This window comes from Argentina anserina, chromosome 1, assembly GCF_933775445.1.
Source record: "Argentina anserina chromosome 1, drPotAnse1.1, whole genome shotgun sequence".
NCBI lineage: Eukaryota > Viridiplantae > Streptophyta > Magnoliopsida > Rosales > Rosaceae > Argentina > Argentina anserina.
In genome coordinates, this window is record NC_065872.1 from 5414463 (window position 1) to 5431047 (window position 16585).

At 38.9% G+C, this 16585-nt stretch overlaps 3 protein-coding genes across 3 annotated transcripts; all 3 read right to left on the minus strand.

Annotated features, from left to right (window-relative positions):
• Window positions 1-1256: 1256 nt before the first annotated feature.
• LOC126792914 (protein EARLY-RESPONSIVE TO DEHYDRATION 7, chloroplastic-like) lies at window positions 1257-4770 on the minus strand. The gene is made up of 4 exons (XM_050519465.1): window positions 3625-4770; window positions 3000-3166; window positions 2350-2434; window positions 1257-1892 (listed from the first exon to the last, which is right to left on the minus strand). Exons 1-4 carry the CDS (start codon window positions 4671-4673, stop codon window positions 1703-1705), a joined length of 1491 nt encoding a protein of 496 aa, XP_050375422.1. The 5' UTR covers window positions 4674-4770; the 3' UTR covers window positions 1257-1702.
• Window positions 4771-9319: 4549 nt separating this feature from the next.
• LOC126792401 (disease resistance protein RPV1-like) lies at window positions 9320-13556 on the minus strand. The gene is given in 9 exon segments (XM_050518850.1): window positions 9320-9894; window positions 9990-10818; window positions 10820-10974; window positions 11088-11342; window positions 11345-11371; window positions 11477-11872; window positions 11875-11934; window positions 11936-12582; window positions 13046-13556. Coding segments are annotated over 9 exon segments (3417 nt in total). The 5' UTR covers window positions 13551-13556; the 3' UTR covers window positions 9320-9351.
• Window positions 13557-14878: 1322 nt separating this feature from the next.
• LOC126793322 (pectinesterase PPME1-like) lies at window positions 14879-16292 on the minus strand. The gene is made up of 4 exons (XM_050519843.1): window positions 15792-16292; window positions 15491-15697; window positions 15147-15385; window positions 14879-15044 (listed from the first exon to the last, which is right to left on the minus strand). The coding sequence occupies exons 1-4, from the start codon at window positions 16290-16292 to the stop codon at window positions 14879-14881; spliced, it is 1113 nt and encodes a 370-aa protein (XP_050375800.1).
• Window positions 16293-16585: the final 293 nt, after the last annotated feature.

The window sequence follows — 16585 nt, forward strand, 5'->3', positions numbered from 1 at the left end:
TGATGCTGTCATATAAGTCCGAACATGTTCACCAGATGAAAAAGGAGTGTGAAAAATGGTCCAACTTAATTCATCTTTTTACCACGAATTCATCTTTTTACTTGAGTTTAGATAAAATCAAAGCAATGGAGGATAAGGACCAAAGTGAGACATTATAACTAGCCCCTAACAACATTTTAACATAAGCTCAGTATGTGTCTAGTCACTCTAGTGTACTAACATGTTCAATCTTAATCACAAGCATCTTGAATATCATAATCTTCTCATAAAAGTATATCATATGCTATTGGCTGTTTGTAAAAGAAAGTTCTAGGATTGAACATTGGTAAGATTGTCAATGCAACACCAATCGTTAAGATTATACAGATTTGGAAGGAATAACAAAATCCTTAGACATGATTACTGATGCCAAGATAACCAGTAATCCAGTATCGTTTTGGAAAAGATGACAAGAAGAAATGTATAGGGTGAGGACTGAGGATACTCATAATCTATAATCAGATCAAAAGAATCAGAGTACAAGATAATTTATTGGCTTTTAGGGCAAGAAGAATATCATATCTGCGAGGACTTACACTAAAGAGAGATTTGATTCGTCTAAATGACTTGAAAAGAGTCCACGAGAGAGCCAAGAAGAGGTAGCTGCGTGGCCTAGATTTAAAGCAAAGAGAAGGGGGACAACATCAAATTTGTACCCTCTCAATCTTCTAAATTCTAGTTCTGGGTGGCTCCATTATTTGTGAACCCAGAATGGTATAATATTGATGTTAAGCTTAGCCATAAAGTTTAAACGTGAGCAAAGTGGTGAGTAGTTGCGTACGCATGGCAAAGCTCAAAGGGTTTAGGTGTTAGGTTATGTGTAATTGGAGGCTTAGATAATATGGGATCCACAGCTTTGGTGGGTTGGTGCTCTGCCAACTATATTTGAATCTTGAGGGAGATAGATACATGAAAGGCATACTTGCTTTAGAAGTTATTCATTTGCAGCTTTAGTAGTTCAAAACACGAATCCTGGCCATTCCGGTGAAAAAGGGGGTCTACAGCCGGGAAAGGAAGACGGTAAGAATTAGAATCTACCAATAGTCCAGTACCAACAGATTCCCAAGTCATGGTCTCTGATATATATTCTTTTGATATTGACAAAAGCAGAGAGGACTAAAAGCCCCGATAATCTACTGATGGTTCATTTCGAGTCATACAAACTTTGCAATGACAAAGATTGCATGTTTCATACTATAATGCACACAACTTTACTTGAAAAAATTCACTTTCATTCAAGGCATGATTCATTATATACAATCTTTCAGTCATTTTGTACATTTTTCTAGGGAAGGAATGAAGAATGGTACAAATTGAAGAGGTTTAAAAACGTTATCTCATATTGGTCCTTTTTCCGGATACGACTGGATACAGAACACCAGGGCAGGAGCTTCTTATAAACAAAAGAAATAGTAGAAAGCTCAAGCAACACAAGGGCACAAGAACAGGAGCTCAAGCTATGGTCCTGATGGTGCTTATGAAGGAGGAAACCAATGTATCAATTATAGATGAATAGTATATGGTTACAAATATAAAATATATTGACAATCCACCTACTATAGTACCACAACAACGTCAAGGGGTTTCCTTGGGCAAACAATGTCAATGAAGAATAACTTTGGACTAATTAGTTTTATGCACATGAGAAGATTCCGAGAACCACTTACTTCTTCTTTGCTGCCCTTACCTCATCAGCTTTTGCCTTGGCGGCAGATTTGGCTAAGGTGGAGGATTTGAAAGCACTTTTCGGGTTCAATGCCTTTCGGATCTTGAAAACAGTCCATGCAGTTCCTATGGCATGTCCTGCTGCATCAAGACCTTCACTTGCTGCCTTCCCTGCTTCTTCACCATACCTGCAGAACAGATATAGCAGAAACACCACTTCTTTACTGAATCTAATAAACTAAGCCATACAACTTAATTGGTCATGTAGACAGAGAATCCCTTGAGTGATGCCAGAAACATATTTAAGTTGGGAGATCTGGGTTAGGTTACTGATAGACACAAATTAACACAAAATTTATTCACACTTGGTTAATGAACCCTAAAGTGTGATGCTGAATCAATTACACCTGACCAATGCAAACCAGCACCAATTCTTTCTTGAGACACAAATTAACCTAAAACTGGGTTAGGTCACTGATAGACACAAATTAACACAAAATTTATTTACTCTTGGTTCATGATCCCTAAAGTGTGACGCTGGATCATTTACACCTGACCAATGCAAACCAGCATCATTTCTGTCTTGAGATGAATATTTCTTGGTTTCATTATAACAACTACAATACTCTACAGCAATAAGCTTACTTGTGGGAGACGAGCTCAGTTGTAACAGTAGATGATGTTGACATGACATTTTTTCCAGCCACTTCAACAGCATCACAGACCTTACCTGTTAGAAGAAAAAAGTAAGCAATTAGTAGACTATAAGGATAAACACATAACTTATTAGTGGACAACTGAGACTGGATCACCAATAACAATGATGATTTTAGACATGGTGCAACCTAGTACCAGAACATCAAACAAGTTCTACCACAGTACCACCTGATCAAAATCTGGTCATTTAATAATTAAAGAAACAGAAAGCATAATAGATAGTCTGTGGTAGCATGTTTGGATCTTAGTCTGCATTCTGATCAATCAAATATAGATATATCTAAACATCGCTGGGTGAATGCACGGTGATTGTCCAAAATGGTATAAAGATATCTGAAAACTACAAATCCCACCCTTTTACAGTGAGTGCTCAAAGATGATTTGTCTGGTATACTAAAAATTAGGTTATGTTCAGTTGTTCATCAATCAATCATAATTTATAGAAGTCTCATAATCACATTACTATGACATGGGGAAACCAAACTCCATTATCTGCAGCATTGTGATTATAGAAGAAAGTAAGATAAGGAGTTGCAGGGAAAGCTAATATCAGTTTCAAGAGAAATGGAAAAACATACAAAATCCATCCAGCCCTGCAAGCAAAATTTCCCCAGGCAAAAGACGAAAGAATTTCTTTCCCACTTTGGAATTTATCACTGTACTTGTGAAGTATCCGGAAACTTTCAACACCCCAGAGAGGACACAGGTCGCTACTTTCTGTGTTGTTTTGCTTACTCTCTTGGCCCTGCAAGGATAACAAAGATACATAACCATTCTGCTGACACAGAAAAAATACAAGATCCTAATTCCTAAAGACTCAACTAGGAAATGGGATCCTTAACTGCAGACATACAGTTTGGAACAATAACAAGGCAGGTCCAAACATATCTGCTGATCTAATATTGGCCCAGCATCCTACAATAACACATGAAAATACAAAACCGAGTACCGATTACGGCAGCATGACCCTATGTATGAAATTAAATTCCTAATTTTTACTGACTCAAAAGTTCATTAGTTCGAAACAAAAACTGCCCTTTAATATGCAAAATAAACTTTTCCCATATAATACTATAATCTGCAGTTAGTTAGTAATTTAGTATCCATCAGATCAGAAAAACAACAACCAGAACAAGACATATTCATGGAGCCAAATAGTAGAGACAATAACACAAAACAAGATATTGAGCCATGATCTTATACCTTTTGATTCTCCTCATAGTTTGGGGACTGACTTCCTTATGCGAACCCGGCTCCATCCTCTTCTTCATAACCTCATTACCCCATTTCAACCTCTCCACCGTCACATCTCCACACCACAATATCCCCTTGATCAGCTGCCCCGTCCCGGCCGCAATCAACTTAGCAGCACGCCCATTGTAGTCCTCCACATTGGGAGCCAATGTGGTCCAGTACGCCGCGCTCTGCTCCTTCATCTCCTTCTTCCTCTCTGAACTCAGCTCCCCCGGCGCAGTATCCAACGCCAGGGAGCTATCCAACGCCTCCCCCTTCTTCGCCTTCTCCGAAACCTTCTGCACAGAAAAACTGCTGCAGCTCTTCAAAACCTCCTCCAATTCCTTCACCAATTTCTCCTGCCCTTTCGCCGGGATCGTCAGCCCGTAGTTCAAGAAATTATCCACATCCTTAGCTGCCTTCTTCTCCTTCTTCTCCTTCTTCTCTTTCTTCTTCTTCTTCTCCTTCTCATTCTCGACGGTCTCCGGCGGCGGCGCCGACGACGACTCTGGATTCTCGGGCGCGTACAGCGAGAAAAAGTAGTGCGAATCGTCGAGCTTGACCACCGCCTCGTCCTTCAGCAGCGGCCACTGGATCTCGTCCTCCACGCGCGCCAGGACGGCGACGACGTCGTCGCCTTGTACGAGCTTCACGATCGTGAAGTCGCCGCTGGCGAGCTCGACGCTGTACTCCTTGTCAATCAGGTTAACAATCGCGCCGGGAATCCTAATAACCACCTCTTCAGCCGCGAGCGGCGGCGCCGATGGCGGCTCAAGGCTATCGTGGAATTGATCTTCCGGCGGGATCTCATAATACCTTGGATCCTCCGGGAACAGGTCACCGACGAGGTCGTTCATGTCCAGGGTGGGGTAGAGACTCGGCGCCGACGGTTCGGGTTTCGGGTTCGGTTGGGCGTCCGGGTTGGATTGGACGACATCCGGGTACAGTTTGGGCTTCCGATTCGGGTTCGGGGGCTCCCTTTGTTCGAAATGGACCCGATTGGGTTTGGAGCACTCCATTTGGTTTCGAAATTTGGGAGAAATTGGGGGAGTGATTTTGATTTTTAGGGTTTGGGGGAAATGTCTGAGAGACAAAGATGGGGCCTTGGGGTTACCGTGTTCTCGTAGAAGGTGATCGGAATGGGGACGGTGACGTGGCGGGAGCGAGGTAATTACACGTAGGATAAGCGGGAGGGACACGGTTTTTTAAATTAGCGTTAACCGAATAGGGGACCTTCCCGCGCTTCCACCGGTTTACTGTTTTATGTAATTTATTTATTTTTTTACTAATTTGCCAAATCAGGTGGTTTATTGTTTATCACGTTCAATCAAATGTATGAATTCTTAATATTTCAACTTGTGCGATGTTATACAAGTGTTGGAATTTTAACCTCCGGATAAGCTCATTCAAGAATAGACATACCCCTACATAATAAATATAATGTAAGAAAAAATCAATCAAATCATGTCATTAATGCACCTAACTCTAATAATGACATATCAAGACTTCGACGACATATGCAAATCATACAAGTTGTAGCAATAGGGGCTGTCTAAATTGAACTAAGTGGAACTAACTGTTGTGTTCGACATGTAAACTCAAAAACACGTATTCATACTGTTTTAATTCTCTCCAATATCTTACCTACATTTGATTATGAATTATGTAAAAAGTTAAATTATAGGTAATTTGTGAATAGCAGGTGTGTGATAATGAAATCACAACTTTCTACAGGTAAATGAAAGGCATTACTAAATGCATATCGTCATCCCAAAACTATGTAAACTAATTAACATACTATTCTTGCATCGTCCATTTCCTCATCTAAATGAAATGAATTCATACGGTTGGAATTTTTAATATGTTGACTAGCTTGCAAAAATGTTATTAAGCAGAAAGTGTTGAGATTTTAACCATACGAACAAATTGAGTTTCAAGAATAGATCGATACACAAAGTCACTACAAGTACATCTAGAAAGACTAGAATAAAGCAGATATGAAACCCATCATACATGGAAAAAAAAAAGGCAAATTATTTTTCTTCCTTCCTATTTAAGTTGTACACCACCAAATTGAAGACCACGTTTTCACCCACAATTTGTACAAACATCATTTAAATATTTAATGCTTTGTAGCTAGCTATTCACAAGTCAATACTTGCTGGCCGGGTCATGCCATTACGTTCATACGTCCTAGTTGCATGAGAATGGTGTTCATTTTCAACTTCAAAGTACGATCTTCGGTTAAGGATTTGTAGGACTAGCTAAATCTGAAGATCGAAGTTATTTCTCATTTTTAACTTCAAAATTTTAGACAATATGATTCACCGGCAGATCATAGAAACTTAATGAGCAATTACTTAGGATTTATTATGTCAACCAGATCCAATGTATAATCAGGTTTGGCATCTGTATCCACTTTTCCTATGTAAAATTGCGAGCAATCTGACAAGATCTCTCGGTACAGATTAGTCTGTGGACTAAGAAAGCCTTTGAGGAAACCGTGAGATTCCGATACGAATGCATAAATTGCGAGTCAGTCAAACAAAGGAATATTCATATATAGTCATGAACTTCTATATAATTTAGAAGAGTTTTTTTCACCAACAGTCCCTCAACTCTGGTGTACCTACCAATGTGATACCTCAACTCTTAATCGTACCAATGTGATACCCAGACTCTAGTATTGTTATCATTGAAGTACTTCCGTTAGTTTTTTTAAACTTTTCCGTTATCTTGGTGACGTGGCTGGTACGTGAGGCCCACAAAGAGGGTTAAAAGACAAAATTAACCTCATCTGAGAGGAGCAATGTTTTTTCCGCCCTTTACCTTGAGAAAGACACCCAACAATTCCAATTTTGGCGCCAATTTTCACTCCCTACTCCTTAATTTGTGTCTAATATCTAAACTAAAGAACTACCGCCAACCAGTCGACCACAATCTGATAAAACCTAGATCAATCTCATTTTCTATTTTTACCCTAGCATTTGTTAAACTAACAGAATAAATATATAAATTTATATGGAACATCTCATTTCCACAATCTCATAAGAATATAGAAACACATAACTTAACGAAATTCAACTACATGTACCATTAGTTCTTACAAGCAAAAATCATGGCAGATCAACATAAAAGGTGGCAACTAATGGTACTTAAACATGTATTTGAATTTCGTTAAGTTATGTGTTTTTATATTCTTATGAGATTGTGGAAATGAGATGTTCCATATAAATTTATATATTTATTCTGTTAGTTTAACAAGTGCTAGGGTAAAAATAGAAAATGAGATTGATCTAGGTTTTATCAGATTGTGGTTGACTGGTTGGCGGTAGTTCTTTAGTTTAGATATTAGACACAAATTAAGGAGTAGAGAGGGAAAATCGGCGTCAAAATTGGAATTGTTGGGTGTCTTTCTCAAGGTAAAGGGCGGGAAAAACATTGCTCCTCTCAGATGAGGTTAATTTTGTCTTTTAACCCTCTTTGTGGGCCTCATGTACCTGCCACGTCACCAAGATAACGGAAAAGTTTAAAAAAACTAACGGAAGTACTTCAATGATAGCAATATTAGAGTCTGGGTATCACATTGGTACGATTAAGAGTTGAGGTATCACATTGGTAGGTACACCAGAGTTGAGGGACTGTTGGTGAAAAAAACTCAATTTAGAATTACATCAAGGGGAGAGGCAGTTTCTGGTTGATTGGTCAATTAGCTTAATTTGAACTATCATTAAAGGATGAACTTAGTAAAAACCAATTGACTATCAAAACTCGAAAGTGACTGTTTAACATTCCACTTTTTATAACCAGAACTTTTTCCCATAAGCACGTCTGAGCTCAGTTATTAAATCACTAGAGGTGTAAATGAGCCGAGTCGAGTCGAATACTTAGTTGTTCATGTTTGACTCGTTTTCATTCGATCGAGCTTGAGCTGGGCTAAAATTTAATTTTTATGTTTTATGTTCAAGCTCGGCTCGGCTTGAAAAATCTCGAGCTAAGCTCGGGCCGACTCATTTTATTAGACGTGGTCGAACTCAAATCGAGCCGGTTTGAATCAGATGAATTTAAAAAATTTAAATTAAGAAATGAAAAATAAAATCCAAAATCTAATGTAATAGCATCACACAAAAACCATTTTATTTGTAATAAACTACAAATAACAAATCAAACTCGTTATTGAACTTAAAGTCTTTAACTAATTATTCTAAAAAGAAGTCTTTCAGCTGTTTCGAACTAATATAATATTTTTAATATTATTTATTATATAAAAATTATACTTTATATATACTATAAAAGTTAATAAGTCAAGTTCAATTAATAAACGAGCTGAACTTTTAACAAGTCCGAGCTAGCGCGTGAGTTAAATGAGTTGAACGAGCCGAATACTTGTTGTTCAATCTCGGCTCATTTTCAAGGTCGGACTTAATATTGAGCTCAAATTCGGCTCATTTAACTTTACGAGCTTGAGCCAAACGGACTAAAAGCGAGCCGAACACGGGTCGAACACGAGCGGCTTGAGCATACTTACAGCCCTACTAATTACATATCCTATTTTCCAAAAGCAGATTGCGGCATTGAAATTTACACATTGCTGAGATTTAAGAGTCAATGGTGCCTCAGCTTTCAAGTGTGTGCTTATTGTTGCTGTTGTTTTTTGTTTGTGTGACAAAGCCGTTGATGGCGGTTATGTGATGTACAATACTAGCAGTGGTCTGGTGGAAGGCAAACTGAATGTTCATCTGGTTGCACATTCTCGTGACGACGTTGGATGGTTGAAGACTGTTGATCAGTACTATGTTGGATCAAACAACAGCATTCAGGTTACAGATAAACCACTTAATTCTGTAAATGGATTAATTACTTCAACAGTTAATTTACTAATTTGTTGTTTCATTAGGATGCATGTATTGAGAACGTGTTGGACTCTGTCGTGGAATCGTTGATTCGTGATCCGAGTAGGAAATTTGTCTTTGCTGAGATGGTATGAATCTGGATGGGGTGACAATGTGTTTAAGTTTCTTGTGTTGTGTGTTTTTTTTCCTGATTCGGTTTGGTTTTAATTTCAGGCATTTTTTCAAAGATGGTGGTTAACACAAAGTGTAGCAGATTCTGGGCAGCTGGAGTCTGTGTATTATTGACCTGTATTGAAAACTTGTGTTATTTGTGTTTGGATATTGGATTGTTGTTAAGGTCTTATACTCTTATATATAAATGTATGTGCATAGAAATGGTGGTTGGTGCATGCATGATTAAGCAACCTACCATTATATAGACATGATTGACCAGACAACACTAGGTCACGGAGCAATATTCAATGAGCAATTCAACAAGACACCCCGAGCAGGATGGTAAATCGATCCATTTGGACACTCGGCTGTGCGGGCTTACTTGCTTGGAGCTGAGGTATAAAATGTGTTGTATTGCATCTATAATGCTTCATTGTTTAAATCAAGTCAGAGCCTGAATAAACATATTTTGCGTTGCATATTTTTCACTTATTGCTTGCTGTTGCATAGTCCTGGTCTACTAACGATTCTTACAAGCTACAACATTGTGCAGCTTGGATTTGATTCTGTACATTTTGCAAGGATTGATTATCAGGACAGAGAAATGTGAAAGAAAGATAAGTCTCTTGAAGTTATCTGGCGTGGATCCAGAACGCTTGGTTCCTCATCTCAGGTTAAAAAACTAGAACACTTACACTGTCCACTTATTTCCCTCTACACGACTGAACAGAGGTTCCAGCACATCAGATCTCCAATGACAATCAAAACTACGTTCCTCGTATCGCCTCTTCCTTAACTCGAGTTCTTTTACTTCTTGCTTGTACAGAGTACGGACACCAAACTTCTTCATCTTCAAGCCTGTGCCAGCTTGGAAGAGGAATTTGATGAATTTTGGATCTGTTAAATTAGTATGTTCTGGAGGCAGAAGGAATAGACAAAGGTGATCATACTGAATAACTTGTTTTAGATGAAAACTAAAACTGGCGGGTATAAAAAGACCAGGCTTCCAAGAACACGAAATTGTGTTTGCATGATCGTCACCAAGGGAATCCAAATTTTCGTCAGCCCCAAAAACAACGCAGAGAGCAAAGCCGATCCACTTACTACTACATGATGAACAATCTGGTGGCGCCTGTCTCAGTGGGGAGTGTCTAACACTAGTATTTTTGAACCAACGAGGAATATGATCTCCAGGAACCACAATACTGAACACCTCGAAAAAGGGAGGGGGTTCCTGCACCAACACAAAGGATCATATCCATAACTGAATGTCTAAATGAGAGAGAGAGAGAGAGAGAGAGAGAGAGAGAGAGAGAGAGAGAGAGAGACCTCAAGGAACCGCTGTAGATATGAATATATAATGTAAGAAGTGAATCCATAATCTCCAGAGCTTCCATAAACATCAATGCCTCCATCATCAATCGCCAGATCATTATAACATGTAACATATTCATCAAAATCACAATAATTCGTAAGATAAAGTTTGTTGTTGAACTCAAAACAAGAACAACAGTGTAAGCTTTCATCTTCGCTATCCTCTTCAATACCACCACCTCCATCTTCAATTCCTCCATCTTCAATTCCTCCATCTTTGAGGCTATGACAGTTAATAAAATTGAAGGATAGCTTCCATAATCTGCACAACTCTGGTGGATCTGGAACCTTTTTTAAGGATATACAGTTGTCTGCAGTCACACAACATGCGCCACAAAAGGATGGAAGACATGGCAATTGTACAAGCCTTTTGCAATCGGCCAAATTCAAGCACTTGAGCTCTGATAGCCGACTAATGCTTGAAGGAAGAGTGATAAAGTTGTTTGCACTAAGATCCAAGTTTTCCAAGGAGGACAAACAACCAATATCATCAGGAATGGCTCCTTCACCTAATTTGCAGTCACTTAGATGTAATGCTTTCAAGTAGCAGAAATGTTTCAAAGAGGCCAATACAAGACTCAGCCCATGAGAATGGACTGAATTATATGAAACTTTTTTCTTGCCAATTCCACTCAAACAAAGTTTTGATAACTTTTGGGTCCATCTGAGTGATCTGACAGGTCGTGGAAGTGTATTCACTCTTGAGCAGCCAGAAAGATCAAGTAGTTCAAGAGAATCCATTTCTAACTCACCTGGAAAACTCGTAATACTTCGGCAGTTCTTCAAGTCTTCTGAGAGTTGATATTGACGGATGAATGGAAACTAAATTCGTACAACCTTCAAGAACCAGCCTCTCAAGGTTTGGAATGCCTGTGAAATCTGGGGTCTCTGTCAAGTTGTCGGAGTAACTAAGATAGATAATTGTCAACTTGTTCAAGTACTGTGAATACATAAGAAAAAAATGGTTAAAAACTCAAAATAGCTTCCAAAACCTTCTATTTCAGGATTAAATGAAAACGAAAAATTGGATATCATAAAATTATACAAAACAACCTTTATTTCATGCCAAAGGTGAAGAATTTTGCTATGATGCAGAGTAAGCTCAATAAGATTCACTGGCTGAAATTTTATAGGAAGAGAGTTTGAAGGATATGAAGTCCATTCAAGAACCCTCATGTCATCAGGAAGAAATTCAGGGCCTTGGCGTAGAACCAAATTTTGCATTTTGAGAAACTTCAGTTTAGACATCCTAGAGAAGGCATTGGGATCCCAAGCTAGCTCTTCCACTTTAGGCAAGCAAATGGTTATGCACTTATGCTTCTGATTGCTTCTGTTCCCTATCAATTGAGAATACGAGAAGTTACTTCCGCTGTAGTAAAATTATTGTGTAAATACTAAAATTAAACTTCATCCAAGCTTGGTATTTCTGCATAACCTCTTACCATATTATTTTTGAGTACATGAAAGATGTCGTCACGAAGCCACAACTGACTACGTTGTCCAGGCTCGTGCTCAGACTCCAAACGGACGATTTCCCTTCCCATTTCTTGTACTAGATCATGCATATCCACACAGTTGCCCAAATTGGTCAACATAGATTTCTCAACGAGAACACTTATGATGACACGCGTGTCAAAGCCAAACAAGCTATCTAGTATTTGAATCACTCGGTCTTTGTCAATTCCCTTGAGGAAACATGCAATATCAAGAAAAACTTGCTGGTTCACCCTATCTAATCCGTCATAACTTATTCTGAGTGCTTTAAACAGCAATTGATCAATAGGAGCTTTCTTTAGCTTAGCTACTGCACTTTCCCAATCACCCCTAGTTCTATTGTGTACAGAAAAGATCCCAGAATTTTAAGAGCCAATGGAAGGCCTCTGGAATAATCCAAGATACTCTCTAAGAGTTTCCCTATAACCTTCTTCAGGATAATCCTTCTTAAATGCTTTCCAGCTGAACAGCTGAAGAGCTTCATAGTCATTTAATCCCTTGGTCTTATATTGTTTCTTTATGCCGTGCAGGTCTAGTAGATGCTGATCTCTAGTTGTCACAATAATTATGCTTCCTGAACCAAACCAGTCTTTTTCTCCGGCCAATTGTTCCAGTTGGTCTAACTGATTCACATCGTCAAAAACTAGAATGACCTTTTTACTGAACAAACACCTCTTTATCTTGGTCATTCCATCATATACATCTCGTACTTCAACATTTTTCTCCTTCAAGATCTGACAAAGGAGTTGTTCTTGTACATGAACTAGACCATGTGTTGCAGAAAGTTGTCTGATATCAGTAAGAAATAAGCAAACTTCAAAATGATAGGAAAGTTTCTGATAAACATGTCTAGCAATGGTTGTCTTGCCAATCCCACCCATACCCCATATTCCAATGAAGACATCACTTTCTTCTGTTCCTAAAAGATATTCTATTTCCATCAGCTTGGAATCAATTCCAACTAAGTTCTCTAAGGCCCCAGACTTTGGTAATGCAACTGTGGGATCCACTTTCTTCCATAGTGTTTCCACAATCTCTTTAATAAGGTCTGTTTTCATACCTACCAGAAGAAGAAAACATTTGACTGATTTAAGCAACATTATACCAAAGACAAATTAGATGACTGACATTTGGACTAGCAAAGTTTTCTGCTTTTCAGTAAAAGTTCAACTCAAAAGGAGTGCAAGATACAAAGGGGCTTTCCAAGAACCAAATCACATAGAAGCTACAGTGCTACATAAACTAGATCACATAGACATACAGATTACCAAGATCGATAATGAAATTTCCCTAGTAAGTAATTCTATAGAGCAAGCCACTAACTCACTCAATCCTAAAGCTTTTTCAACGCATCCATAACTAATCTTCAAAGATCGTTATATGCAGCATACCTGCGTTAACATGTAATCTGTATTCCACTAAACTAAGCTACGTGGTCGAAAGTACATGAGTTCAATTTACAAAGGTTGTCTCCGTAGTACTGTCATAGAACAATTGACCCAACAAAACAGCAATAACATACCTGTAATCCTTTGAGGTCCAACCAGAGAGATTAGCCACTTTGGTTAAAGCATCTCTCCACTCTTGCACCCTGTTCAAGTCCTTTTCGTGCTTAGCAAAAGCCTCTGCGAAGCTCCCCTTCTGATATCGTACATCAGAGGGATCCACTTCATAAAACACGGCCAGAATCGTCCCCCTGTCACCCATGCATTGAACAATCTTGACCAATTCAAGCAAGCACCACTTGGAAGAAGCGTAATTTGGCGACAGGACAACCACTGCGAACCTTGATTGTTCAATTGCGGCCAGGAGCTCAGGGGAGATAGATGTACCTCTTTCAAGGTCTGGGTCATCCCTGAAGGTTTTGATTCCTCGCCACTCCAGCTTATCGTATAAATGGTCCGTGAACTTCTTCCGGGTATCTTCCCCCCTGAAGCTCAAGAATACGTCGTATTTGTACTGAGCAGATGACGATGATGAAGAAGCAGAAGTGGAGGCTCGCAGTTTGTAGCTCGACGCCATCGGTGAGTGGAATCAGAACAATTATGGTTGCCAAAGTTACACCATCTCCATTCCAGAACGCTTCTACATAGTGCCCATAAATCTTATGAGAAGTACCCAAAGATTCATAGGGAACTTCGATCAGAGTTTCTCTTGAAGTAATAACACGTTGATCTAGCCGCCAACGGAGCCACAAGGACTATCTAAATTGATTCTTTTCTGCCGATAAGCTCCATTTGCATCATAGGAATTACAAAAAACAAAAAGGTTCTTTCGTATATTTATAATTATTATCGGCAATACCTATTTGCACAAATACCTCGGCATTCCCGCTAGTTAATACATAGATCCTAATAAACATATTTTGGGTTGGTACCGAAATAGAATCGCAATAGCTAGAGATAAGAAATTCATATGCGAAAATACAGTCTCGTTCACACAGTTAGTAGCTGACTGTGGAATTCATATTCAACCACTATTAAATGTAAATCCAAAGGTGAGGAGAATATTTTTAAAATTGAGTTATTTTGTTTTCAACCCTTGGATTTACATCAAATGGTGGTTGAACATGAATTTCACGGTCAGCTACTGACCGTGTGAATGAGATTGTGCGAAAACATAAGAAAATAGGCCTCTGTCTCAGCTTCCAAAGATAAAGATACATGAACAGCCATTTTGGCCGGTTTAGCACATTGATGAAAAGTTTAACACATTGGCATCAACTTTACTACACATGAGCTTTTTTCAAGCTGAACCGAGCATGAATATGAAGCACAAAAATCAAATTTTGGTCCGGCTTGAGCTCAATCGAATGAAAACGAGCCAAACATGAACAACATAATATTCGGCTCGGCTCATTTATACTCCCTAACTCGAGTATACATATGACATTTTTTAATAATTATCGATGGAGTATAAAACAGATCTTGTAAATTTTATTTTGAATGTCGTAAATTTAGTTTAGATAAATTGTAATTTGTCAAATTTTTTTGTTGTAAACTAAAGATATGATAGGTATTGTAGACGAAGCAGGTAGTCGGTTCATTTTTTTTTCATATATTTGCATCATCTTGCTTTTATAAATGAACTATAAAATTTATAAAAGGCCCAAACCAGGTAGATCCAAAATTCCGAATAAACACAACCCAAGTCACATCCAGGCATGAGCCCAGGAGAGACGCCTCAAAGAATAATTTGACTTAAGACATAAACATAGTTTATTTGAATGAAATAATTTGCTTGTAATAGTTTGCTTATATCATGCACGATTTTTCTTTACACATCTGTGATGTCATCATGATATGATACATTTCAAATCGTATATAGCTGTGGCTGATGGCACCAACTATCTAGACCTTTGGATTTGGAGAAGGAAGCAACCATTTGGAACCCTCAATAAAGCCAAGGCTGAGGAAAGGTTTGGCATCTTCATCGCTCAGCTGTTTGGTAAAGCTTACTCTCTTACTCATGCTTGAACCTGGACCAGTATTCTTGTACTCTCCAAAATGAACAGACCTGCAAATGTTATACCATCATGTTAAAAAAAGAAGAACAATGTGAAATTGTACCCGAAAAATGAAACATAAGACGAGAATCTGCTAACTTAATCTTGCTTACTTATCGTATTCAGGGTGGAAATTGTCGGTCCATCCTTCTGGCTTGATAATTTCTCCCATATTGGTGTAGGCAAACACCACCTTGGGTGCAGCCCTCCAAGCCCTGCCTAAATATGTGCCGTTGCCGGTTCCGGTAATGTTGCAGTGAACAAATGAGTATCCGTTGTCCTCATCACCTTCCCTTGCATGTGCCGTTATAACCGACATTCCGTTGTCCCCTAGCACATGTAGATGTGTATTCTGTAGCACGCAAAATTGTATGCATCAGCTTTGGTATGTGCTACAATGTGAGGAAAGAAGCATAACGAGTATATAACTGATGATGATGATGATCAGATCGAGTACCAAATAGAGGGTTTTTCCTCTTCCGAAGATGAAATCTACAGTTCCTTCAACGTAGCAGTCCTTTACGAAATGAGTGCCATTATCATCACAAAGGGTGTCTTGAAATCCATACATTTTGCAATTGTACATTGCCGCCTTGGTTCCAGACAACTTCACGGCAAGTGCTTGTGCGCCCTCTCTTTTTCCATCCGGCCTTGGCGAGGAATTCTATGAAAAGAACCACAATACTTGGATAATTAAAGTAATAATGCAATCTAGAACATAAACACGATATTAATCACCGAAGGAAAGAGTCACGTACTATTATATTTAAATTGACGCCAATGAAGTAGTCGGATTCCACCGTCAATGTAGCACTATACAACGTCCCAAACTTGGCGGCATCGCCATTATAGGTCAAATTTGGCATGTTTTTTGAATCACCGAAAAATGTGACGAATGATTTGTTTTTTGGAATTGTTATTTTCTCATTGTAGGTACCCCCTCCAATGTATATAATCACACGTTTAGTGTTCCCGGCCGGAATGCTATCAATGGCCTCTGATATTTTCTTGTAGTCTCCCCCATTTTGCATGACCTTCACAACCTTGGCATCACCGTCCTCCGCCGTGACAAGGGCAGGGTCTAGCGAGGACTTTCGGTCTGCCAACGGCTTCACATTGTCGTTGAACCATTTGTCCAGTGCAGACCTTTCGGCTGGTATGGCTGCATCATCCGCCATTGAAACAGTTGCAGCTAGGAGAATCGTCGTGATCACCAACAGAGCTGCATGGAGTACCATCCATTTCTCTCTTCCGGCCATTTTATTTTTCTGTTTTTTTTTGGTATTAAGTTTTTATGTGTTGTTTTTAGATTAAGAATGCAGAAGGCATTGCTTTTATAGCTAGTCTACGATGCATGAGTACATAAAGCACAACCGATCGATATGATTAGAGAAAAACCAAATATATACATGTGAGGCTTGGAGAACTTTTCGGACACTAGTCAAATTCATTCAACCCCTTAGAGAAATCAAAATAGAAAATGAAACAGAAAGAAAAAAAACCTTCAACCGTCCCCGGAATCAGTGTCACCGGCCAGTCTCTCTTTCTTACA